This window comes from Haliotis asinina, chromosome 5 (assembly GCF_037392515.1).
Source record: "Haliotis asinina isolate JCU_RB_2024 chromosome 5, JCU_Hal_asi_v2, whole genome shotgun sequence".
Taxonomy (NCBI): Eukaryota; Metazoa; Mollusca; class Gastropoda; order Lepetellida; family Haliotidae; genus Haliotis; species Haliotis asinina.
In genome coordinates, this window is record NC_090284.1 from 21,984,366 (window position 1) to 22,011,958 (window position 27,593).

The 27,593-nt window shown below is 38.8% G+C and overlaps 1 protein-coding gene across 1 annotated transcript; it reads left to right on the plus strand.

Annotated features, from left to right (window-relative positions):
* The first annotated feature begins 795 nt into the window (after positions 1 to 795).
* Positions 796 to 25,731, plus strand: LOC137283734 (chitinase-like protein 4). The gene is made up of 10 exons (XM_067815400.1): positions 796 to 919; positions 13,898 to 13,970; positions 14,533 to 14,713; positions 15,939 to 16,191; positions 17,306 to 17,406; positions 18,845 to 18,962; positions 20,108 to 20,293; positions 20,537 to 20,650; positions 24,218 to 24,548; positions 25,046 to 25,731. Exons 1-10 carry the CDS (start codon positions 917 to 919, stop codon positions 25,237 to 25,239), a joined length of 1,554 nt encoding a protein of 517 aa, XP_067671501.1. The 5' UTR covers positions 796 to 916; the 3' UTR covers positions 25,240 to 25,731.
* Positions 25,732 to 27,593: the final 1,862 nt, after the last annotated feature.

Here is a 27,593-nt window from a genome sequence, read left to right on the forward strand (position 1 = left end):
GGTATCTTAGTTTGTAAATAATCAAATCTGGACTTAACAATCCACTGATCAACAACATTAACACCGATCCACGCAACTTGGATACGATAGCATGTGTCACCTCTCGCGACAGGGTTCGTTGGCTGATGGCCATTTCTAACTCGGATCTTCTAGGGCCTTTCATTTTAAACCATACAGTATTAATTGAGTGAAATGGATTTTATAGATAAATAAAGTTTAACATTGTGAGGCTTTTTATTTCTTAAAGGAGACCAGGGAATGATGCACTAGGGGTCACATGATCAACGCTAAAGATAAATCATGCGTGTCTCATCCCAGCTTCGTCAACATGCCCATGTCACAAGATACGTATCAGAGAATCATACATTTATTACTAAAGTGTTTCTTTCTAAAATCGTGAAAGGCCACTGAATTCAGAAATGTTGTTTAAGACTGTGCACATAGGTTTCATAAAAGTTGTGAAGCAACTCTAATGGTCAGTGGGTTACCTCTTACGAATATATCTTGTATGTTATCAAAATACTCTAATACTATTTGATACTTTACCCATTATAAAACGATTACTTATGATAATACACCGATTAACTTACAATGAACTACTGAACCGTGTTTCCCTTTAAATAATTAAAAACTTCATTAATATTACAAATATGTCGGGGAGGGAATATTTGTCAAAACTCATATTTCATTATGACGGAAAGCTTTTGTTTGGTTGACACTGAACGTAGGCAGGCTAAGGGCTGACGGTGTAGGATTGTCACTTTTTACATCACCAGCCACGCTCGAGTGAACAATGAATCGGGACAGACATGTTTTCACAATGTACGTATGATATGAAAGCAAAGAGAGTACGACGGCTCATCATTTGGCTTTCAATTCTTGAGGCTTTTACACGAAAGGAAAATTTCACCTTAAAATGGTAAGTGGGATTACGAATGTACAATTGTGAGTGCGGGAGTGAGAAATGTTATTCTGATGACTAAATCAAGATGATATAAATGAATTAATATTGCTGAGTGTCTATATATGTATTTGCATGTATGATCTTTAATATTTTTAGTTCATTCATTCATTCATTCATTCATTCATTCACTCATAAGAAAGTATACACTTAATTCTTTAAAGAGGAGCTATTTAATATTTATTTGATTATTCCCATGATAAGTGTAATATTGCTTCTGATATCCGAATATCTTAGATCTGCCTCGAATGACCCTAAGGCCTTCCTTTTGGTTTCCTGTTTAAACACCATCAAACATGAACGGATATCTTCTTTTGCTGTGTAGTTCATTATTTTTATCCATTCATTTTGATGCACTCAATCATTAATATTAAGTTGTCATAAGGAAAATAATTTGATTGATTACAGTAAGAATTTGCATCGCTTATTTATTATTTTTCACTGTATATACTTAAACATATTCACAGAAAAACTTTTCACATATTCTCTGGTTTCTTAGCATGCCTACGAATATGCTACGGTCTTCGAATTCTGAGGATGTTGGACCTTACCCAACCCTTGAAATTTATTTGTGTGTGTGTGTGTGTGTGTGTGTGTGTGTGTGTGTGTGTGTGTGTGTGTGTGTGTGTGTCTAGATCTGTCTCTGTGTGTGGTTACATTCTGCGTCTGATATATGTGTGGTTACATTATAAATCTCACATATATGTGAGGTTACATTCTGCGTCTGATATATATGTGGTTACGTTATGCACCTGACATATGTGTGTGGTTACATTCTGCGGCTGATATATGTGTGGTTACGTAATGCATCTCACAGATATGTGTGGTTACATTCTGCGTCTGATATATGTGTGGTTACGTTGTGCATCTGACATAATTATGTGTGCGGTTACATTTTGCGTCTGATATATGTGTGGTTACATTATGCATCTGGTATATATTATGTGTGGTTACATTTTGCGTCTGATGTATGAGTGAGGTTACATTTTGCGTCTAACATGAGTGGTTACACTAGGATACTCTTGTCTTTTTGGACTTTGGTAGGTTTTTTCATGCATTTGTAATTCAAAACAAAATGCATTTCCAAAATTTCCAGTTTTTTCTGTTTTATGAAGCACATTCTCAAGACAAGACTCATACTCTCCCCATCTTCTCAACCCCGCCCTTGTCTTATCTTGTAACACATGCTGCGTACCGACAGTTCTTCTGTGGACAAACACAATATCACTGACCTTAGGTCAGCGCTGTGACGTCACACCTCGTAGTTCGTGCTAAAGGAACATCTTAACACAAAAAAACATTGCTATAAATAAATGTGGGTCAGTGTTGGCGTGTCCTTTTGGTGAATACATTTGTTTACATTATCATAGAAAGACCAGGTTAAAAAATCTCATCTCCAATGTGTGAGGTTACATTATATTAATAGTTCAACGATGAAAACAACCATGACTCAAGGATATAGAAGCATCTCCTTTGAGGGAAAATGTAGTAAGAATGATAAGAATGAATCTCTAGTCCGTCAACCTAAGCTCAAGTTGTCTTACAAATAGCAGCACATTTATGAAATAAACACGTTTTGTGTGTGAAAGCAGGTTATTCGGATAAGGACAAACTTTATGGATGAAAAGCTTTTTTATGGATGAACAACTTTTTTGTTCATCCATAAAGTTTTTCTTTATCTGACTCTCCATCTTCGAAAAATGCCACTCAAAGAAGTTAGGTTATTCGTTGAATTTGCGTTGATTATGCATTTAAAGTAGCAAACAATTCAAATGAACTGTTTTGCAAGAATATGAAAACGTATATGAAATCCTTAATCGTAAAGGATTAAAGCATCCTTTCTTTCAACCAAAAAACCGGGTTCGATTCCCAACATGAGTACATGTATGTATGTATGTATGTATGTATGTATGTATGTATGTATGTATGTATGTATGTATGTATGTATGTATGTATGTATGTATGTATGTATGTCCTATTATGACATGCATTTTATGTTATATTTTAGCATCGCATTACAATTGTGTTAACAAGACATACATTTAATTCAAAACTGTACGCTGAAGACTTCCAAAATGTACAATAGAAATTGGACATAAAAACACAAAGTAGAGCTGTCGTTAAAACACAAGGCATCAGTCTGAAGGGAACGTACGTCTATGGGGAGACCATTATTTTCCAGTGACCATGATCGCTATGAAAAAAACTGCGCACTTCCATTGTCCAGTGAGATATGTTTCATCATTACATCCCACATCCGTATCAGTACGTGTAAGGTACGGGGTAAGGCGAGCCCCATCAACTATGTATGACGCGGACATGATGTAGTGAGGCTTGTGTTTCACACAACTCCACCGCTTTGTTTACACGCTGACTATAACAGTCATCAGTTTGGATACCTCGTTCACTGATATCGAGCGTATCTTGTTATTAAAGGCTTGGTTTACCAGTAAACGAAACCAAATAGAACCGCAGATATAATCTAAAAGTATTTCGGTCCGTTGAAAATGATCTCATTATGATCTGCGAGGTTGATTTGAAATGTAATAAGTCCGTTTATTAGAAGAGACAACCTATGCTGATTGTAGGATGCAACAAACAGACGCAGGTGATATCACGCCTTAGTAAGGCTCAATCACTTAAACGTTTGAGTGGATTTTATAAACAACAAACGAATCAATTTTAACAAGACTGGGTTACTGACAAGGCTGTTTACTAGCAGCAACTGCAAATTTGAGCATTCTCTCATCACGCCAAATTTCAGGTGAAATTCCATCCACAGATAAGATGTCTGAAACTCATCCCAGGTTCCTGATGTAGTTGGAATAATGGTGAATGGCATGCAACTATCCCATTCATCAACATCCCAGTCGGCACAAATTTTAAACTGTAAAATAACGAAAGATGGTAATTATATTAACTTCCTTCAGTGGGAGTTAAGAAGTTAAGAGTCAGAGGACAAACACATGAATGAACACCTCATTCATTTGTATCAAACATCTCATCACCTAAATATATAAGTTTTTCTTCCATAAAGTTTGTCCTTATCACTAAAGTTTACTTGTAAAGAGTGGAAATATCAGTACAACAGACACAATAAAGATGCTTTACAGATATATTTCAGTCTGTCTTCATCAGTCCTTAAAGCTCTATTTCCACCCGTTTCATCGGCATTCTTAAAGTTAGTGAGTAAGTAATGAAACTTAACACGTGATGACTGTGTAAGAACATGCACCGACATATCGCCGTATGCAATAAACAGGAAGCTGAAGTCTTATGCTTCATCGCACCATCTCTAACAACGTGGCTCGAGAGAACTTTGGGTTGAATACAGCGGATGTTTAATACTCTCTCTAGTATGTCCATAGAATAATTCACACCATGTCACATCAAACCTATATCACAGCATGGGGAAACATGTTTGATGAAGATGAGAACTGTCCTTTTAAATCTATCCTTAAAGAAATGTGTAAGTCTCTATATCTTCTTAGTAACGAGTCTAATTTGGGTTTAGATGCAGGAGGATTCGACTGTTAATAAGATGACCTGTCTACAACGTGACTGATGCCGTCTGAAGACTCAGAACCGATTCCCTCTGTCCTGTGTCTAGAGGTTAATGAGCACAACCTATCATGTCCTACCAGATTCAGCGGCCACAACACGAACCTATTTCCTGCTTTAAAACGTATTCTTCAAATGACAAGTGTTCCGTATGTCTTCATACGCGTGGCTACTGCTTGTGATATGATTAATTGTTTGATTTCGATTGTAGTCGGGGTTTTTTTCGTAATGTCTTAGGGTAATCGTCACTGGAGAGGTGTCATGAACGTGGAAATCTGTGTACCTGTGGCGCTACAATCGATGGTGAGATGGATTAGGGTGATGTTGACAGTTGTTTATTTTGTTGGTATGCCCAGCCATGTCTGTTTCGTGTCACATGCCATATGTAACGATGTGTCTGTCCTTGATGTCGATGTCTAAACCCTTATATTTATGTCCTGGATTGGATATTTCATAGTAGGAGAAATAGCGAAATGTCTTTGTGTGTGTGTTTCATGGACGCATAGGAATATGTTTCAATAATGTATTTCGACATGTAAAGGATACACATGTACACGTGTTTTAGTAACGATATGCATACTTCAGTTAGGGACTAGTTTGTCTCACAGTCCCTGAACCACATTATTATGCCCAGCCTCACATACAGTGCGACAGCCTTAAATGAAGCAAGTCTACATTTCCTCAGATTTAGGGAATACATGTGTTAAATTATCACAAAGGGATCAAGTTTCTCGATGGAGTTACAAAATGTGATGAACCCAGAACCATACAAATTGGTATCATGTATTTGACTTTAGCTTTAAGTATGTAGACGTGTGTGAACAAGGAGATATATAGTTCAATTACTATCATGTATGTATAGCTCAAGGACGGAGACGTTGGTGAACAAGTAATGTATAGTTCAATTAGTATCATGTATGAGACGTATAGCTCACGGACGGAGACGTTTGTGAACAAGGAGATGTATAGTTCAATTACTATCATGTATGAGACGTATAGCTCAAGGACGGAGACGTTTGTGAACAACGAGATATATAGTACAATTAGTATCATGTATGAGACGTATAGCTCAAGGACGGAGACGTGTGTTAAAAACTGGAGGTAGTCTTCAGTTATGGACACATTTCACTAAATAGACGCATAACTCAAGAAAGAATGCATGTCCACCATGCATGTCAGTATAAATGTATGCATGTGTCAATAACTGGATATATGGTGATGGAGGCACATGTACCTCAATAACGAGATGCGTCTTTCACGGACATGCATATATGTCACTGGCTGGATGCATGTTTCAAGAAAGCATGCCGATTGATTATTATACATTTACTTTATGGACTTGATATTGTCCATACACTACAGTGTCACTTACTCCTTAGATTGTACATGTTCAAATTGTACATGAATGTTACTGTTAAGACTCAATATTTCTGATTGTTCATTCTGACCTACATTCATAATTTGGCAGCATGCCTACATTTCTATCAATATGTATCGAACTAGACTGTCATGTTTAGATATTCCAAAAATAGGAATGTCAGTGTTTCATATTATGTTTATGTTACTCGAGGCGGCGTAATCCATCATTATTTTATTGTCAAAAGCAAGAGTGAATCTTTGATCAGTCTAGATACTGCTCTCAGCTATTTAACTTACATGTGTAGCCACAGAGATGTGAAGGGGAGCCGCTCCACTGATGACTGAGTAAGCTGGGTTTAGCAATATTCGGGCAATATCACATACACTTCAGTAATAACATTTATTCAAATCAGCATGCATTAAGTTTGCAGAGGCAAATGGCAGATGCACTGGACGGGGTGGGCGAGTTGGCTAAGGCACCAGGCTAGTAATCCAACGAGATTGAGGTGTCGGGATCGACCTCCACTAGTGACCGTGTGTCACAGAATCTTGGGGTCAACTTTGTGTGCAGACTCTACACCGTGTTGTCACAACCCCAAGTGTACACTAAACAACCCTGTGCACTTAAAAGAACCCACGAATCCACTGGTGTATGACCAGATGGTAACCACACGAATAGGTGCAAACACCTAGACTATGTGTCCTAGTCCATCCAGCTGTCAATGGGTACCTCGTTAGGATAAGAAAGTCACAATAACGTCCGTGCACCTTGTGGAAGCAAGAGTTGGATACTCCTAAGGGAGTTGAGATTGACAATATGATGTGCCGTTGAGACTGACATCCAGTGATCAAGGGGAAAATGCCAGCGCCTTGAACAAGCACTAGTTGCGTGGATAAGCGCGCTATATAAATATACTATAATGATATCTGCGTGATGTTTCTGTATATTTGTATATAAATGTTTGTGTTTGTTTAACACCACCCTTACCGATATTTGAGCTATATACTTCTAGTCGCTCCCTACAAGAATGGGCTGCTGAAAACCAATTTTAACTCGTATCTTCACAAGTACGTCAACAAGGAACCAAGAACATGCAAAGAGTTTAAAAAATTGTCACCCTCGTTTTCTAGTTAATGGAATCAAATCTATACTCGCATCCCACCAATATCTACAGTAAAGGGAAAATATGAGCATATATGCATGGCTACGAAACTGCTGTTCAAACAGCTGACTTGATGACAGGCTGTACCACAGGACAGTCTGAAGTATCGTGCTGATGACATGTAGGCTTGCCTCAGTCAATACACATACATGAGAACCCTGAGGAAGGTAGATGTCTGTGTTTATATTAGCCTCTGTTGAAGCAATGTTTTCTTTTCTCAGTCACAAAAGGGCAGACATGTCTGTGCAATTGTCAATGGAAACACCTTGAAATCTAGACCTATATGACATGACCTTGACCTTCATACCTTTTGGGTCACCGATCATGGTGTTACCCTACGTAACATGTACCTCACTTTCATGAATTCAACTGTATTTAATGAACGCTTTATCATCCTATTTTATTTTGTGTTATTGTGAGACCAAGAGTATTTGAGACGTATTTATTTGACACAGTACAGAGAAACATCACTGTTGGTCATGCAGTACATGTGTAACTACCCCTTTTGTTGTTTCTAACGTTACGTACTATAAATAATTATAGATACCTCCCTATATTTCTTAACATGGCCTGAACCTAGAAAAGAGCAGACATGTAAGGTTTTGTGACTTAGTATCATGATTGCCATATTTTAATGAGATGTAAGTAAAGCCAGTGCAGTTGCATCGCCATGAGTTTAGGGATGCGGCGAGCAAAATTATTCTAGCAGTCACCTACATATTTCACATGAGCTTTGGATGAATTGTATATATTCTTATCTATAATATACAGGAGACTGTACTAAAGAGCATGTTCAACCAGACAAACGCATTTATTTCACGATGGCGTTCAAGATCTCCGCTCCTTTAGCGCAAAATAGTATTTTATATCTCCATGATAATTAGCTAATGTATTCAAGGAACGACTGAACAGAACTGCTAAGAAATATTGACTAAACATACATCTGACATGGGTGGTATTTAAGACCTGATAAAAACTTAAATCTGAGTTTTTACTTAAGTTCCAGTTTTACTCAAATTCGAGAAAAATGCATTTCCCAGAATGAAATGAAATCAATATTAAACGCAAATATATAGAAGTCAATTTGAGTTTGGACAACAGATTACTTAAATCGTTTTTAAATGCAGTTTAGTTTTAAAAATCAAAATTGTCAAATTCGGTTTGAAAATTGAGTAAAAACTTAATAGTTTTCGAAAAACATCGTACCAGGTTTAGGTAGTGATCTAATGCGGTTCCATATTTTTCAGCCTCGTCAACAAAAATGTCGGTTACGTCTTTGATCAGTGTGGTATTCTCATTAAGCTAGGATTGGGTTATGCCCTTGGGTTCATTTCAAAACAATCAGTTCTAAACTCTTTTAACACAGATAAGAGGACTGTCACATCATACCATTAAGCGAGGTTTATACATACTCGTCCTTAGCGAACCTGTGAAGATCCGGGTTAGAACTGAACATCAGTAACCAATCAATCAATCTTTATTCATCTTTTGATTACCCAACTGGGAAATGATAATGACTGTCCTAAATAACAGCAAGGGATAAGATATCTCTTTGGGTGATAAGCGGTATTCCTCCTGTTGATCTTTCAAGACTCCATAATAAAATCCTTTGCTTCTGATGTCACATACGGCCCTCTTCAAAAGTGGATGTCGTCAGAGGTGGTCGGGTGGTTAAGTTCACTGACGCGGTTGACACATGTCATCGTAGATCGATACTCATGTTGTTCATCAATAAATTGTCTTTTCCAGACTCGAGAATTTACAAACCGACGCCATATAGCTGGAATATTGCTGAGGGTAAAGCTTAACTCATTCACTCGCTTGGCGAAAGTGTCAAACAAGGTGACACATTACAGGTCAATAGTTCGAGTAAAATTGTTACACGTGAGTTTTACATCTATTGATCTGACATACAGTTTCTCACGGGTCTTTTTTAACAGATAAACAATCACTTGTGATGGTACACATGGAGTATGTAAGGAACATAGATGATATCAGCATGTTAGAAAAATGACTACTATTGACCAAGGGTGTCAGAGCTGGGCATGATAAATAGACAAGAAGTCTTCCCTCGCGGAACATATTTTGTTTCAAAGCTTCTTGAACCCTCAGGCCTTCCTACGTTTTAAACCCATCGTTGATAAATATTAGTAAAGTCGTGAGCAAATAAGCGTCGCTTAATCACTTCTTCTGTTTATATTTGATCATAAGAGTGAACAAGTACTTCACTTCCTTAGGATATATGTTTACTGTGTAAACAGCACAGAAAGTACATTGGGAGTGAACGAAGTTGGACACGATAAACATTGTTTGGAAAGATACATCATCGGATTACGTAAAGTGATCAGTGGGGAACAAACGGCCCAGGTTGTCTGAAATGTTTGGGAAAGCATGAGTTCAATGGAACCTCGTCGGTAGACTCAAATAATCCATATTACTCGTTCCCGTTTACCTCAAACCTGTGGCTCGTCTGTATTGCTAGGCGCAAACACGAAGCATGAATAGTAATTCTAGGTGAATTAAATGTAGCTAAGAGTAGAGGAAGCCCAGTCTCCGGGTTAAACTAGGGGTAGACAGTCGACTCAGCCATGGTAGGTTGTAGCTTCATGTTTTCTATTTAATTGACGTCGATGTGTAGGTATTTGTATGTATATGTCATAATAGCTGACTGAATTTATCATTACAGATATTTGTATAACAGATACGGTGACATTGTCTATGGAAACAATAATATGTCCCCTGGAGAGATCTTGTGTTCGTAAATATGTACTAGAGGTGGTCGCGTCCTTCTAAAATTTGATTAATTTTAAAATCATCTTATCCGTTATATGAGAAGAACAGCTGACGGGATATATGGAGGAAGTTTAAGAAAAACATTCCTCGAGTTGCTGAAGCTATTGGTGTGTAAATCTGTCAAAATTTAACTGCATTGTTAACGGACATAGGACCATCGCGAGAAGTAAACTGATCAAAACCATGTTTCTAATATTCTTGTTTCTAATATTCTATTCATGACGAATTGTTGGAACCGCTACTCATGAAAACTGTTCAAAATGTAATGCAGGACAAATTGTAGATATAACAAAAAGTCATTTTGGATCAAACGTTGCATTTAAGAAATCATAAAGCATATATTTATAAATATATTAAGAGCACCCAGCGTGACTAAATATATGATATAAGGAAGTGGCATACATGACAAAATGTGACCAATTATTGGATATATGGCATACCTCAACACATTTAGCTTTTTAAGTTGACACGAATGGTCCAATGTTGAATATGAGAAAGTGTCATATTAACGAAAGTAACAAAATATTGGGTATAAGAAAATATCAAGAATGACAAAATGTTGTCTATAAAATATTCGTTATAACGAGGGAACATGTCTTAACAACATGGATATAAGAAAGTATTAAATTTTGTACAATCAAGTATAATATGCAACTAAGTGACTTGCATGGCACAGTGTAGAATATAATAAGGTGACAATTACGTCCAACTGTTGGATGTAAGGAAACTTCAAGCATGACAAATTATTGGGTATAGTGAAGTGACATGCAGTACTAAATGCTGAATATCGGAAAGTGTCGTCTTTCAAAAAAAGGATACTGCAGCATAAAATGCTTGTCTAGATCCTAAATATAGGAAAGTACCATGTTTGATAAACGAGAGTGTTAGGTAAAACCAAGTGCTGGTTGTTAGAAAGTGCCGTTCGTGACCAACAAAATGTACATGCATAACAAAATGTTATATATAAATTTTTTTAAATGGAATTTTATATGAAAAGGTGTTACTACAAAACTTCAATTTACATAAGACAAAAGTGACATATACGTATGTCCTGCATGACACGAATATAGGCAGACTAAGCAACATCAACATAACACGTGAGGAAGTAGTGGGCAAACCCCAAATTGAAATACTGACCCAATTTAAGAAATGAATTAGTACATTCGCAAGGCCAAGACGTCATATTGACCGGTTCAGCAAATTCTGACGTGTAACGTAATGTCGAATTATAACACAAGATATTTTTTTAACCATCAACGCTGACTGATGTTATAAATATTCTTACGATCTGAACTTGAAACCTCCTGTTTGAAATTGATACTAGAAACCATATTTACGTCATGGGGAAGAGTCGAGTTTTACGAACGTTCCCAAATACTAAATATATTGAGCTAACCATTGCTTCAATTGATATTAAGCTTCCAGTCCTAAACATCTACACTACCCATCAAAAGATTAGACTCACTAATGTAAATGTAGCAATTGTTTCAGTCAACTGTTCTAAACTGGATTTTGCAAAATGTTCCTTACTGTTTCAATGTACTGTTTACACATGATATCTTAAACATGTACTGTTTACACATGATATCTTAAAATTGTACTGTTTACACATGATATCTTAAAATGTACTGTTTACACATGATATCTTAAAAATGTACTGTTTACACATGATATCTTAAAAATGTACTGTTTACACATGATATCTTCAAAACAAATTCGTAACGTTGAAAAGATTATTGTCATCAATCGTGAAACTCAGTTACCAAATCTCCGTTAATTCTTAACAATTATTTCCAAGCTGTTCACTTGCACAATATTTGCACATGTTTTTTAGCAGTTTGTATGATTCTTGTGGATTTCATCTCCATATGGTTTGCAGTTGGTTCCCCCAAGTAATAGACTAATTCGTCTTTGATGTAAACACACGTGCATGCATATAGTGAATGTTTTGAGTAAGTCAAAAGTTTTGATGGGTAGTATATGTGTATTGCCCTAGGTCTGGGTAATTGGTTATTCATATCACATACAATGGATGTAAGTACAAAAGTACATTAAAGGATCATAAATGTGATCGAGCTGTCTTGTTCAACTGACACCATGCACAGTAATCCCACGTGTAATACATAGTAATCGGTCAGTAAACACACCACGACATGATGCCCTGTTTATAGAAGCTACAGTACATAGATCAAATACTCCCCACTACACACCTGGGCTCTTTTAATTACTTGAAGGTGTTGGGATGTTTTCTGAGCTCACCTCTTAGGTGACCTCGACCTTCAAATGAACGTGTAGACAGGGCATGTTCGCCGTTGCGTCAACAGACTCTGTTGTGGTTTTAGTGTCTTTCCACTCCCTTTGTTTGATGTTTTATTTGCAACAAAGATACGGATAGCTGTGTTGGGATGAGTTGAGATCTGACGCCAGTGTATCCGTACGGGTAATCCCAATAGTGTATATCTGCAACTCAGAGACTTAGACTGTGCATTCGTTTGTATTCAGTGTAGATGTAGTATGTAGAAACACTTATACCCTATTTGGTGTATGAAAATGTTACTCAGTGCTAAACGATATAGTTGCCTTTCAATGTCGTTCATGACAGTATGTATTATGAATCCCGTATGGAGTACAATAGATGTTACACGGGCTTTTCGGTGAGGAAGACGTTGTCTATCAATGTAGATCTAGCATATGGCTACGGGTATTACCTGTTTGACGTATGATATACACCATCGCCGAGAAAATCGTTCTCGAATCATCAGTTGTGAATACCCAAACCAAGATGTCAGATTATTTTTCAAATGTGTTAAAAATGTCTGAATAGAAGTGAATGTGAGTTGAAATCTTTGTCTTGTGGAAATGTGTTGCATTTGCAATGGGTGCAGTAAGTGAGAGTAGTTGATACAACAATGTTCAGTTCTAGTCGTACGTAACCTTGCCACCTCTACAATTCGGCACGTTGTTCAAACCGGATTATTTCATCAGTCCCCAAAGCGTGCCGGTTTAGACAGCTTGCACTGTATGCTACTACGGATCTTAAACAGTGTAGTGGTTGTCTTTCAATGTGGATCAAGATAGTATGTTTAGTGAATCCTGTGTGGTGGATGGTCTACAAGTCGGGTGCTCAGTGGATGTCTTTATTTGTTGATCTACTATGTGGATAGTGCTATACCTTATTTGGTACATACTATATGTTCCTAATTATAAGGTGCATAGGCGGTAAAGCGTCTTTCAACATGGATCAAAGTATGTCAGTACAGTTCATTCCTGTTGATGTATGCACGTTTAGACGGGTGCTTGAACGGCGTGCTGGTTGCCTTTCAAAGCATATTAAAATAGTCTGTACAGTTAATTCTGCTTGGTGCATATCTGTTATGCTGGTGTTTCGACAGTGAGGACGTTGTCTTTGAATACAGATCTAGTATGTCGATATATTTGTTCCCTGTTTATTGTATGATATCTGTTACCGCGGTGCTTAGACGGATGGAAAGGTTGTCTTTCAATGTAGATCTAGTATGTCGATATATTTGTTTTCTATCTGATGCATGATACCTGACACTCACACTGGGTGAGTGAGTATGGTTTTACACCGCTTTGGGCACTATTCTAGCAACATCACGGCAGGGGACACCAGAAATGACCTTCACACACTGTGAGGAACCCGGGTCTTCGGCGGGACTAGCGAACGCTTTAACCACTTCGCTACCCAGTTGCCCCATATCTGACACTAAGGTGCTGAAACAGTAAAGAGGATGTGGAGCTGTTATCTGGATACATTCCATCCCTTGGTGTACAGTGTCTGTTGACTGGTGAAAAGGCGACATGGTTATGTTTGAATGTTAATGTAGTTTATCAATATTGATAATAAATGCTTTAATGACCTAATACATCGTTCAAGCCGAGGTCACACCCCTGTTACTGTAAGTAACCGAAAAAAGGCGAAATTATTGTCTTTCGCTGTCATTTATCCTTCTTGTGAGACTGTTTGTTCCCTGATGTTACATCTGTAACAGTTACATCTATAACTGTGAAACTGAAATGAATATTCGTTGACTTTTAGTGTGGACTTGGGGTTCGGACCTCGGTGGCTCTATTGACTGTCTTCGTTCTTGCATCAGTCCTGCAGTGTAATGGTAAGCGGAGTGTACACGTCTTGACACGAGATAGTTAAAATCCTTTAAATACCATTTTGACAGTGTGACCTTTCGAAATATTGCCTTAGTGTTTGTATCTGCACAAATGTGGTAAAGAAAGTTTCATATTTATTTTAATTATGTAGACATATATGATTACTTTTGCAAATTCTTGCAAAGTTTTTCCTTTTTACATATATCGTGGACATTTCATTGACTAATAACGGTAGTTATCATACCTTGTCTTTTAATACCAATCGCGGGTATGTACATTTGTTTGTTAGTCCAAATTCATCCTTGCTTAGACAAACATCTAGTCTTTGAAAGGAACATATTTCACAGAAACAAATGAAATATAAAAAACAATGAAAAGTAGGCCAGAGAATAGGCCATTTGCAGAAAATGCGGTAGTCTAGATCTGCCACAAAAGTTCGATTTACGTGAGTTGTATTGGACACATTGTCTCAAGATCTGTATGACAACTATTGGTTGTAAATGATGTAAGTGTTCCTGGCGTCTGTAACATGGATCACGTGCATATGGATCACATCTCTACCCTCAGGTATGACCAGCTTCAAGCGGGTATGCTACTACACAAGCTGGAGCCAGTACAGACCAGCTGGAGCCACCTTCCTCCCTGGGAACATTGACTCCGACCTCTGCACCCACATCATCTACAGTTTCTACCTGTTCAACGAGGGCAGCTGGGATCTCCGGCCTGATGAATTGAACGCTGGGTCTTTGTAAGTATTACGTTGATTGGGCTCCAACATGGGCGCTTTTGAATAGCCAGTAATTGGTTTGGGAGAGAGACGTTTTGGTAACACTCGAGAAGAACATCTACGATAACGTGCTGATTAAAGGTCCCCACGGACTACGTAGCTGTGTTGGGGCAGTGGGGTAGCCTAGTAGTTAAATCAATCGCTCTTCAAGCCGAAGATCCAGGTTCGATTCCCCACATGGGTATAATGTGAAAAGTCCATTTCTGATTTTTCCCCCACATAGTGTTGATGGAATATTGATAAAGCGGGGTAAAACCAAAGTTACTCACCCACTTACTCATTGGCGCTAGGCTCAACAAAAACAAATTCCCACTTGTCTGGACAAGTATTGAAACCACTAGGCGCATTGGGTTAATGTGACATTCCCATCCTTACGTGTTACCCCTTCAGAGCTGGGTTGACTGGGACACATGCTCACAGTAGTTTGTCCAAATTTAGTGCACGTTGCTGTACCCACAACAAGGTGTTTGCACGTATTCATGTGGCTACCGTCTGGTCATTTACCAACGACTTGATTGATTAATTAATTAATTAATTAATTAATTAATTAATTAATTAATTAATTAATTAATTAATTAATTAATTAATTAATTAATTAATTAATTAATTAATTCATTCATTCATTCATTCATTCATTCATTCATTGATTGATTGATTGATTGATTGATTGATTGATTGATTGATTGATTGATTGATTGATTGATTGATTGATTGATTGATTGATTGATTGATTGATTGATTGATTGATTGATTGATTGATTGATTGACTGGTTGATTGACTGGTTGATTGATTGATTGACTGGTTGATTGACTGGTTGATTGATTGATTGGTCGATTTCATTTGAAATTTGATTGAAATCATTTCTTTTAAATCGAATCTTCCAAAGAATTATCGTCGGTGGTTATTCAAAAACAGGATGTTGATTTCTGTATCTTAAACTTACCTAATTTGTAGATGTGATCCTTGAAGATCTGGGTTAGAATTGGTCTTCAGTAACCCATGCTTGTCGTAAGAGGCGACTAATGTGATCGGGTGTTGAGGCTCGTTGACTTTGTTGACACGTCGGTGCTCATGCCGTTGATCACCAGATTGCCTGATCCAGACTCGATCATTTACAGACCGTCGCCATATAGCTGGAATCTTACTGAGTACGCCACGTAAAGACTGTTTCCAAATGTTTTGCAGGTTATCCGGTCTCACTGCGCTGCGCAGTTCCAACAATGAGCTGAAGATCATGATAGCTGTTGGCGGATTCAGCTTCGGCTCGACACCGTTCTCTAACATGGTTACCACTAGAGCCAACCGAGCGGCCTTCATTTCCAGCGTCCTGTCCACTCTATCCAGGTACAGTCTGGACGGCCTTGATCTGGACTGGGAGTACCCGGGAACAAGAGGAGGAACGACGGAAGACAAAGACAACTTCGTGTTGCTCTGTCAGGTGAGGCTGATACCAAACTACGTTTCTTCACATGATTGACACGTGAAGATCCCGGGGTACAACATGCCTTCAACACATGCTTGCCATAAAAGGCGACTGTGCTTGTCATAAGAGACGACTAACGGGATCGGGTGGTCAGGCTCTCTCACTTGGTTGACACATGTGATCGGTTCCCAAATGCGCAGATCGATGCTCATGTTGTTGATCACTGGGGTGTACCAGACTCGATTATTTACAGACCGCCACCATATGGCTGGAATATTGCTGAGTGCGGCGTAAAACTAAACTCACTCACTCACTCACCCTTCACATGATTACCTGGTCTGGTTTGTTATTTTACATCACACTCAGCAATATTCCAACTGTATGTCTGTGGTCTGTAAATAATCGACTAGGCAATATTGATCGACGGTATGAGCACCAATCTATGCATTGCCATTTGTCAAGCAAGTAACTCGCCTCTTACGCGGATCTTCACGTGTATGACAGACATATTAGTGAGTTCGGTTTTACGCCTCTCTCGACACTATTCTAGCTGTATGGCGGATGATTAACAGGTACTAGTTAGGCGTATTCTTTCCAAAATCAGTAGTCCCAATGGACTGGGAGATTAGCTTGACTGTGCCACATCGTAAAACACCCGCAATATCAACCACCGGGTTGTCTAATCCAGCAGTCGTCATGTAACAAGGAATCTGGTCGTTTCGTTAAAACAACACGAAGTGTACAAACGTATCTGTTCTTAGATCAACCGTGCCCTTATCTGGGTTACACTTTCTCAATAAAGTACAGATTCTAGAAGGGGGTTTGAAACGCATCCGGGATTCGAACCCGCACTCTCAGACTGAGGCCCCTAATCACCACTAAGTCAGCGATTTAACCCACTCAGCCACAAGTTTCCGTAAGGCTGAGTGGGTTAGACCGCGGACTGGGCATTCACTTCTCCGAATTATAACTAGACAATTCTTTGCTTTCATATCGCTATGCGCTTCCTGTTCCATGTTATCTACTCACTACAATTACATGACTCCAGTTCATATACGTGTATTGGTCCATCATCTGACAGACTTACAAAGCCAAAGATGTATAATATGATTTCAACTTCTACTTTCAGGAGCTGAAAAATGCCTTTGAGCCATACGGCTACCTGCTGTCCGCAGCCGTTCCTGCTGGATTCCAAAACATATACGCAGGCTTCAACACCGAGTCGGGAAAGTAAGTGAGTGAGTAAGTGAGTTTAGTTTTACGCCGCACCCAGCAATATTCCAGCCATATGGTGGCGGTCTGTAAATAATCGAGTCTGATCCAGACACCCCAGTGATCAACAACATGAGCATCGATCTGATCAATTGGGAACCGATGGCATGTGTCAACCAAGTCAGCGATTCTGACCACCCGATCCCGGTAGTTGCCTCTCACGACAAGGACAGTCGCCTTTTTTAGCAAGCATGGGTTGCTGAAGGCCTATTCTACCCCTGGACCTTCACGGGTCGGAAAGTATGTGAACAGTTTATTAATTGGCCGGAATCACAGCTACTTATAATGTTTGTTATGGCGTTGTTGTAAGTTCCTGGTTAAGCCCCAGGGATATGAAACGTCCTTATCTGTCAGAAAAAATATAAAATGATGAAATCTGTCAATTACTTAAAAAATGCCCACCTGCTCTTCACGTAAAAAATATTCCAAGGCAATTTCCACGGCAAATAATCAATTCATGTCCTTGAGTATTTTCATGCTATATTTCTCATATACATTTCTATTGATATTTTGCATGAACCAGTGTGCAAATAATGAAACAAGGCTACATTGATGTCTGTCAGTACCGTGTTTCCTTATTGAATTTTCCATCTACAGGCATGTCAACATAAACGTATGTGTTAAAGAAAATACACTATCACTTCAAACAGTATTTGACAAAATGCCTTTATCAAAACAGTACTAGACGCAAAACATTCATCTAAAAACGCAAAACGTTAGGTCTATAGCTATACTGAACAGCAAAAGAAACGCATGCAAGTTTCAAAAAAATGAAATCTCACAAAAGTAAGCGTTCATGTTTATTTCTTCTGTACCACCCATCAAGAGTTTAGAGTAAGTGTAGCCACTTATTTCAGTCAACTGTTCTAAACTAGGCTTTTGCAAAATTTTCCCGACTGTTTCAAGGTACATGCATTGATGTATTTGCAACAAATTTGTAGCATTGAAAAGATTATTGTCACGATTTCTGTGAATGAAAAATTGGTGAATTCTTAACAAAACTATACTCCAAAACAAGGTTATTCACATGCACGATATTTGCACATGTTTTTCAGCAATTTGATTCATGATACTCATTCAGTTTATCTGCATAAGGTTTGCAGTTGATTCCCCAAAGTTGGTGGAGAAATTTATCTTAGGTGTAAATGTATGTATAAATGTAACATATAGTGAATCCTTTAAATGAGTCTAATCTTCTGATGGGTAGTAAAGCAAAAAGCCAGAGTTGCGTTTCTTTTGCTGTTCAGTATATGATACCTGCCTCAAAACATAACCATCGAACTAACCATTTATTGTTTGTTTCAATTTTTGTCACCATCAACTTCATTTTGCCGAGCAGGTTTAGACTGTATTTTACATATAATATGAAGGTAGAGATTCCTGGATATACTTACAGGTACTTAGACTTCGTTAACGTCATGGGCTATGACTACTACGGCCCCTGGGATTCGACCACTGGACACAATGCACCATTGTATCCTCAGCCGGACGACCCCAATCAACGTTATACTTTGGTTCGTACTCACTGCCCTTATAACTTTGTTACGTACTTACGATCTTCATCACTTTCCTACATACCCTCGGCTGTGATAACTTTGCTACGTACTTACGATCTTCATCACTTTCCTACATACTCTCGGCTTTGATAACTTTGTTACGTAATAACAACTTTGATACGTACTTTGATACGTATGGCTTTTATTACTTTGACTGGCACGTACTAGGGGCTTTTATACCTTTGCTACTTACTTTCAGCTGGTATTACATTGCATCGTACTCACGACCATCATTACTTTGATAAGTACTCTCGGCTTTCATTACTTTGGTACCTACTCATGACTTTGATACTGCTACGTACTCATGGCACTGATAACTTTGCTACGTACTCACGACTTTGATAACTTTGCTACGTACTCGCGACTTTGATAACTTTGCTACGTACTCATGACTTTGATAACTTTGCTACGTACTCATGACTTTGAAACTCCATTGCTTCGCAGCAGCGATGTCATTTCCCACGACAATCTTAAATATATACCAGACACCAGGTGTTATATATATGACATAATATACACCTCAAATGTAGCAGCACTGTCGCATTTTTCCACGCTCCCGTCTTCCAGCGATATACCCAATAAGTCATATAGGCGTTGTTGAGCTCGCGTTACGGAAGTTTATAAAATATAAGAGGACTTCCAAAAGGCAACTTTAATAATAATACTGTCATGTGAATAGAAATATTCAGATGTAATATATGTCAGAGTTTAGGAGTTTACCGTACAAGTATATACATTTATGTATTTGTCGCTAGGGTGATGGCAAGAAACCTGTGGTCTCGGGTTCGAATCCCAGGTGGGCAATGACTCTCAGTAATGCTTCTAAACTTTTATATAGCATTTAGAAGCGATGTTGAGGAAGGTTAAGATTTATGGATCTGAACGTTTGTGATATGAGGAGCACGAGACTAAGAAAATACCCCGAAACGTCAAGTTCTCTTATTACATAAGTTGACATTCATATTTTTCCACAGAAATTGTTATTGCTTGGTTTTCCTCCCACGTGAAACAAACACTTCGTGGTATAACTGACATATTGTTCAAAGTGACATTAAGTCCGTTCATTCAGTCATATAACGTGTGTCCATTATGTGCTTTTTCAGACTGAAACTCTTCGAATCTACAACGAAGAACTTGGGATTCCAAAGTCAAAGCTGATTGTTGGAATGCCAACATACGGCCATGTATGGACCCTGGCGAACCCCTCCCAGAACGGCGTCGGATCACCTGGCACCCCAGGACCAGCAACACCCCTCGTGGCAGCCCCGGGGGTCATCGCATACTTCGAGGTAGGCAACCCGTTTCGTGGGCAGGGAAAGTGTGCTGAGAAAGTCATAATGTGTAAGCGAAACACCGCTGTGTCGAAGCTGACCTGTATAAATACTTCGCGTTATCCGACGTTCGACACAACCGCATAATGATGGTTACTACGAGACAAGCGTACATTCGATATAAAGGTATCTGTGGTTGGTAAACTCAGGGGCGTGGCGTAAACATCAAGCATATTACTTTTGGACATTTATATATTTCAGGTCTGCAGCAATACCTCCTTCCAGCGCGTGTTTGATAACGTAGCTCTCGTTCCATATGCTGTGTTTGGACCCGTTTGGATCTCTTACGATGACGTTGTAAGCTTGGCCATCAAGGTAGGTTGCACATCGACAAATAATTACACTAGTCATGACAACGTTAACAAAGGCATGGTAGCTTCAACCCCTAGGGGATGTTTGTGATAAATGTAATCTCTCTGTAAACTGTTGATCATTGCCCTTCTACAAGTGAAAAATGTCTTGTCCGAGTTTACAAATAACAAGCACAATAGTTTGATGAGTAGAATGTCACTGTACTTGGACCCTTGAAGAATTGGTCTAATTGGTCTTCAGTAACCCATGCTTGTAGTAAAAGCATACTGATCGATTTGGGCGGTGAGGTTGACTGACTTGGTTGACATATCGTACCCCAATACCGTAGATCGGTGTTGATCACTGGATTACATGGTCCAAACGCGACTGTTTACAGTGAGTTGCCAGCTGGAACATTGCTGAGTGCGGCGTAAAACAAAAAAAACCTGGTCATTTATTCTACATACAGAAACCAGTGTTGTTGAATGAGTAGCAAGTTTCAACAAACATTCTGAGATAAACTAGCGCTTCCGATCTATCCCAAACCGAAAACATATGTTACTCTATAATGACGTTTTTCCTTAAGAATGGGCCTTTGTTCGAAACACACCGTCTAGGTAAAAGATACCTGATAGGATGAGAAGGCATTGTAACTGTTATATAATAACAAAATAATGCAGCTTTGACTGGACATTCCCCAAATATCTGAAAATTTCAATTCAAGTGCACACAAGGTAATTGAACGTGGTAACAGTGCACATGACATCTGACCTTGACATGTGTTGTTGTTGTGGTAGTTGCTGTTGGAGGTGGAGGTGGAGGTGTTAAAGCCGCCCTCTTAGCAATTTTCATCACGAATTCGGACAACCTTGATTTCTCATTTCTGTTTCTTAATACGGAGAAGAGAAGACAGCTTCAGATCGTTTTCAGTGTGACGAGGTCACTTTCCTACAGATGTCGACCTGACTCAGAACCTCAGCAGGTGCTAATGATGAGGCACAAGTAATTCACTTTCCATCAAGCTACATACTGACAGAACTGTCCAATACTCAGAGGACTGACCACTGATTAATGGCCCTGGCCTCGTCATCTTTCCTCTTTCATCCTGTTGACTAATTGGCAGCTTCAAATAACGACTTAATATAGTGGAAAGAGGGCAGGGTGGCTCCCTTACGTCGTGCCTGAATATCACACTCGTTGTTCATTACGAACATTGCTTGTCCAGTCATCTCAGTTCCAAAATGTACTCTTGGTCAGTATAGGAGGGAATCCATATTGGGTCGCTAGTTCGCGTGACTATCATATAATATCAAATTGTATACCTAATTTCTCAGAATGACAGAATTACAATATGTAAACGGATCCATTTAGAACTTTAGACCAGTGTGATCAGCTTCTATGGGTGACCGTTATTCGTCAGTGTTTAATATTTGAATAGCTTTTCTTTGTTGTTTAACCGCATTCAGCAGTATTCCAGCTAAATCACGACGGTCTGCAAATAATTCAACCTGGACCAGACAATCCAGTGTTCAATAGCATGAGCATCGAGCTGCACAAGTGGGATAGAATGACATATGTAGACCAAGCCAAGAAACCTGATAAGTTGCCTCTCATGGCAAGTATGGACTACTGAAGATCAATTCTAACCCGGACCTTCACGGATGAAAAGATTTGGATAAAATTGCTTTGTAGTACCTTTGTGACATAGATTTGATACAAACTACCAAAATCTCGACTCCGTTATGTCCAAATGTATAATTTTCTTACGAAATAAACCGAGTGGATCACCTGAGGTGTCGCCTCATAGCTGTGTACCATTACACTCGACGTCCTTGGCTACAGAAGCTACAGTAGTGCTTCCATTTCGTATACAGGGAGATTCCTGTTTCGTATATGTACTAAAGTGTTGCATACACGATCATTTTTGGTATGAATGTATTGCTCCTTACACGGCACCCGTGAAGATCCGGGTTTGAACTGGTCTTCAGTATTCTAACCTAAGCTTGTCCTAAGATTCGACTTGCAGGGTCGGGTGTTTAGGCTCGCTGACTTGGTTGACACAAGAACTGATTCTAAAATATCGATATAAATATTATTGAAGCACAATGTCTGTACAAAGCGTAGTTCAGTAGTGTTTATGGACAACATGTTCACCGCCCTGGAGTAACTTAACATTTATAGCTTAATTATAGCTTAATTCTGTCAGTAAGTTTTCGTGAGGCATATGTTATAAACGAAAATGACGTCATCCTGAATCGTCGTGACTTAAGAAAAACAACGAAATCCGCTGAAACATAATCAGTCTGGTTTGGGGTTAGCTCAAAAACATGACATGAACTTCTTGAAATAACCTTTGCGAAGCACAGATTTCTAGATGTCTGAATTATACAAGTGGTTGACATGTAAATAGAACCTTGTATCAATGATTGGCGGTAACTAGCAGACTTATATGCTTGGAGACTGGCAGTTGAACGTGTAATCAATGCCAGCACACCGCAGACATGGCAACAGGTTCAAGAATAAAATAACACAGGAAACAATTACTTAGCACCTTGGTTATAATGCCCCTGGCAATAATGCCATCCTGGATATAATACCATGTTTTTGCCAGAACGGATATCCTGCCTATATAATACCCTGGTCATAATGCCAAACACTGGATGTAATGCCATCTGCCAATGTTTTTTGTCGTTTTAGTTGTTGTTTTGGGTTTTGTGGTTTTTTGTGTTTGTCTGGTTGGTTGGTTGGTTGGCTTGTTGGGTTTTTTAAACAAAGAGTCATTTTCCCCTGGTTATAATACCAATTACACGGGCTGCATGTAGTATTCATACCTTAACTGGTTAATTTACATTACTCACATTACTTGTCTTAATACATTAATGCTTCAAGTAGTCTTGTAATCCAAAACAGGAAAACACATGTGACAATACACTTACTGCCACCTACAACATATCACCTTCAGCCCCTAGACGCTGGGATTATCCAGTCATTCAAGGCTCATTACGGAAGACATCAGTTCAATCACCTTGTTGATTACACAGGTCCCCTAACTGACCTACCTGGTTATAATGCCATCCTGGAAATAATGCCACGCCTTTGTCTGGCAAAACGGTAGCATTACAAAAAGGGTGTACAGTACATAAAAGTTAAATCTAACTAATCACATTACAAAACCAAATATAAAAGCAAGAATTTATGGATGTTAAATTTATTTTGATGGACACGTGTTTCGAAGTATATCCTTATTCCTCCATCAGATGTATGAAAGACTATAGATGTACAAGTGAAACAACAGTGACAACATATCATGAGCAGCCAGCAGTTACTAAGCACAAAATTGGTAAGGTGTATGGACAAATGGGAGCCAGGGAATGTAATTCCTTGCTTGAATGATGAGGTAAATATGAGGTAATATTGGTGGCATTTGACACCACCACCATCATCGCCATTCACTACAACAACAATGTCATCAACGACATCGTCATCGTCGTCGTCGTCGTCGTCGTCGTTGTTGTTGTTTTCTTCATGTGGATATTTCTGGAATGAATGCCCTTGTTTATTGATGTTCTCTGATCTCTTGTATTTCTCCAGACTGATCTGGTGATAAACGAGGGTTACGGGGGCGTCATGTTCTGGTCGCTGGACTTTGATGACTTCAATAATCTGTGCGGTGGAGGCAGATTCACACTCATCAACTCCGTTAAGAACAAACTTCTAGAAGCCACGGTAACAGCGTCTACTTCAACAACAACTCCTACACCAACTACGTCTACAACTACGACCACTACCACTACTACTTCTACAACAACCACAACTCCATCTACCACCTCTACAACAACGACGACAACTACTACAACTACAACTCCGACTACCATGTCTAATGGTGAACCCACGGACGATGAAGACTGCGATTATTATACAGGTAGATATTGATACACAACATTTTTTATCCTATCATCTCCACACTTAATGCGATAATTTATTTTTACATATAAATGTCACCAGTTTTTTTTTAACAAAGACTAACAAATCAATGATAGGATGGAGAACATTCTTGTATATGGAAGCTTCACGAGGCTATAAAGACATAAGAGAGAGCTGCCACCTACAATTTTGAACAGTGAAATGAGAGTATGCATATGCTAGTATTAATGGGATCGGTGTGGGTTTTTTTGACATATTTTATTCAATACTGCAAAGGTATTGGGACCATAATTAATTATTTTCTTAGTAGCTATTATAATCACGTCTGTTTGGAAAACAAGATGGATAACATTTGTTGCACACGACCTGCACTATTCGCTAGACAGAAAAGTCATTTTTGGTATGTGTTACTCGACAACAAATGAACATTTCTCGGGCTTAATTCGATAAAGACTACGATGAGTTATACTGCAATTGCTTTTTCTTATGTTGTAGATCCCTCTCAGGCAAATAGCAGGTGGTGGTATTATGCAAACCCCGATGACTGCGGCCAGTACCGTTTCTGTTTTGGAGAGGTTATCTGTCTTGGGTTTATGAACTGTCCTCCAGGCACTCTCTGGAACCACAGAGCTCTCACCTGTGATCACGCCGGCAAAGTCACATGCGCGTGTGCTGAACGAAATGATTAATGTGACTGCTAAAATTTATTATTTTTTTTTACTATTCTGCCAGGAACATATACCGGAAAAATTCATATGTCAACGCTATCAACACTGACTATTTAACATGTTGGAATGAGAAATACGAAGGACGTAATTTTATTTTTTAGAATCTGATTTCGTGAAAAAAGACCTACACCCACGAATGTAGTGTGTCATGTTAACTTGTAATATGTCAATAAGTTAATGATAAACTTAACACTTGATGTTGCAAATAGTCCCATCTGAAGCATATCCATTGATCAAACAGCAGGTGTATTAGCATGTTTGAAAAACTTACCAAATGCTGTGCCCACATGATATGGCCATGTTTGTTTCTTTAAAGAGAGGCTACGCTTGTGATTTTTCATCAATGACGACACAGAACGTTACACTGTCACCTGTTACACCATCAACAGCGACAAGGCCCCAGCCATGGACCATGGTCCATAGTACAAGAAATAAAATTGTTCATGTACAAAATGTGTTGTTTGTTGGGGGTTTTTTCATTAAAATACAGCAGTATATTTATGAATACTCTTAGACGTTTGTACTATATTACTACTTGCACAACAATCAGTTGCAATTTGCCGTAGAAAATTGCAGTTCCGTAGTGGCTGAATATCCGACGTATTGGTTCTTAAAGGGTTTTCTTTATACAGAGGAAACCGCCTGAGTAAAAACCGCTTAACTAAACATATCGGATAAGTAAACACTGTTCTTTGGTCCCGGAAAACTTCTTCATTAATTGTCACTATTTGAGTCCTGTTAACTAATATTGGATAAGTATATTAAATTCGGTTACTTACTTACTTCTTAAATATATTCCCAATTCCACATGATTCTACATGTGTCGCACTGAAAGTATGTATGCGTGCGAGTGTGCGTCTGTGCGTGTGCGTGTGCGTGTGCGTGTATCGTCTGTATGCAGTTCGAGGACGTTACGGGTGGGGACGAGTAAGAAAAGGTTGGCATGGGAAAGAGTAAATACTTTCAGCATTGTTCCAACAATATCACGGTGGGTGACACCAGGAATATACTTGACGCGTTGTACCCGTGTGGGGAATCGAACTCAAGCATTCGACTTGGTGAACGAACACTTTAACCACTAGACTACCCGACCGCCTCTGGAGGTGAAGCAGAAGTCATTGACCACAGATAACACGTCATGGTGCAGGATACAAATTGTAAACCAGCTGTGGTTGAGATGAGCGTTACATGCCGCTTACGTCAATAAATAGAAGCAACAAGTGATATAAGTTACAAAACACCAAATGCTTACCCACAGACTTCTATAGTAGCCTTATGTTTGTTTTAAATAATCCAGGCCATCAACAGCCATTCCATGAACACATGGATACAACCTTGGCCCTTAAACTACAATAAAACATAATTTCTGGCCAACATTTCCGGCTAACTTTCCGAGCACGGGAAGCTGAACACATCAATCTCAGTTCCGCACTAAATGTCACCTCCTTGTAAATATCTGTACACACATAAGTACATGTACAACTCATGGTGATAAAAGTGACAGTACTAAATGCTTAAAATTGTGATAAATTCTTCATAACTGGATGGATGCGCTATTAAAAACATGCACATCTTACACTATTTCATCCAATCACAGCTGTCACAAGTCTCCGTCTTACATACGGCACTCGCTCAGGGAGCATGTGATTTTGATTTAGTGTAGTGGAGCCTATAACATTGTTGGGGATGAAATTCTGTAGATACTCGTAACAATGACCAGTTGTCTCATTCCTTTACAATGTGAATTGTACCTAATTACTTAATTTCTATTTTTGTTTTGTACAATATGAAGTATGGTCAAGACAAGTGATTGACACAATGAACATCAGTTTATTGAATCTGACCTCCCAGCAAACTCCTACCCTATTCTTCACAGGTCGTTCATATGTGTTGTGACAAGGGTATATGGTATTTTTTTAATCTGTCTACCGTTTGCTTACAATCAGCATCATTCTTGGTTGATAGTTTGAGCACGCACCAGACTACTAGGATTTTTTTAGGTTTAATGACTTGGGAATGCTTACTGTCCAAAACGCTGTTTATGGCGTTAATCCTGATTTCTTCAGCAGTAAGACAACGGTGAAAGTTTGTAGAGGATAAATATTGCCGAAATACGCCTAAATGTACAAGTAATCCGTAGTAAACCTCAGTAAACCTAAAAAGACAGAAAAAGTAGCGTAACATTCCATGGTCTGATTTACACGCCTTCGCAGTATGGCTGAGATTTAGAATATAGTCCTGGTATAACATTAATTCTCCTTAATCTAGATCAGCTCTTCGATAGAGATACAACATTATTAACCCAGTTATGTCGC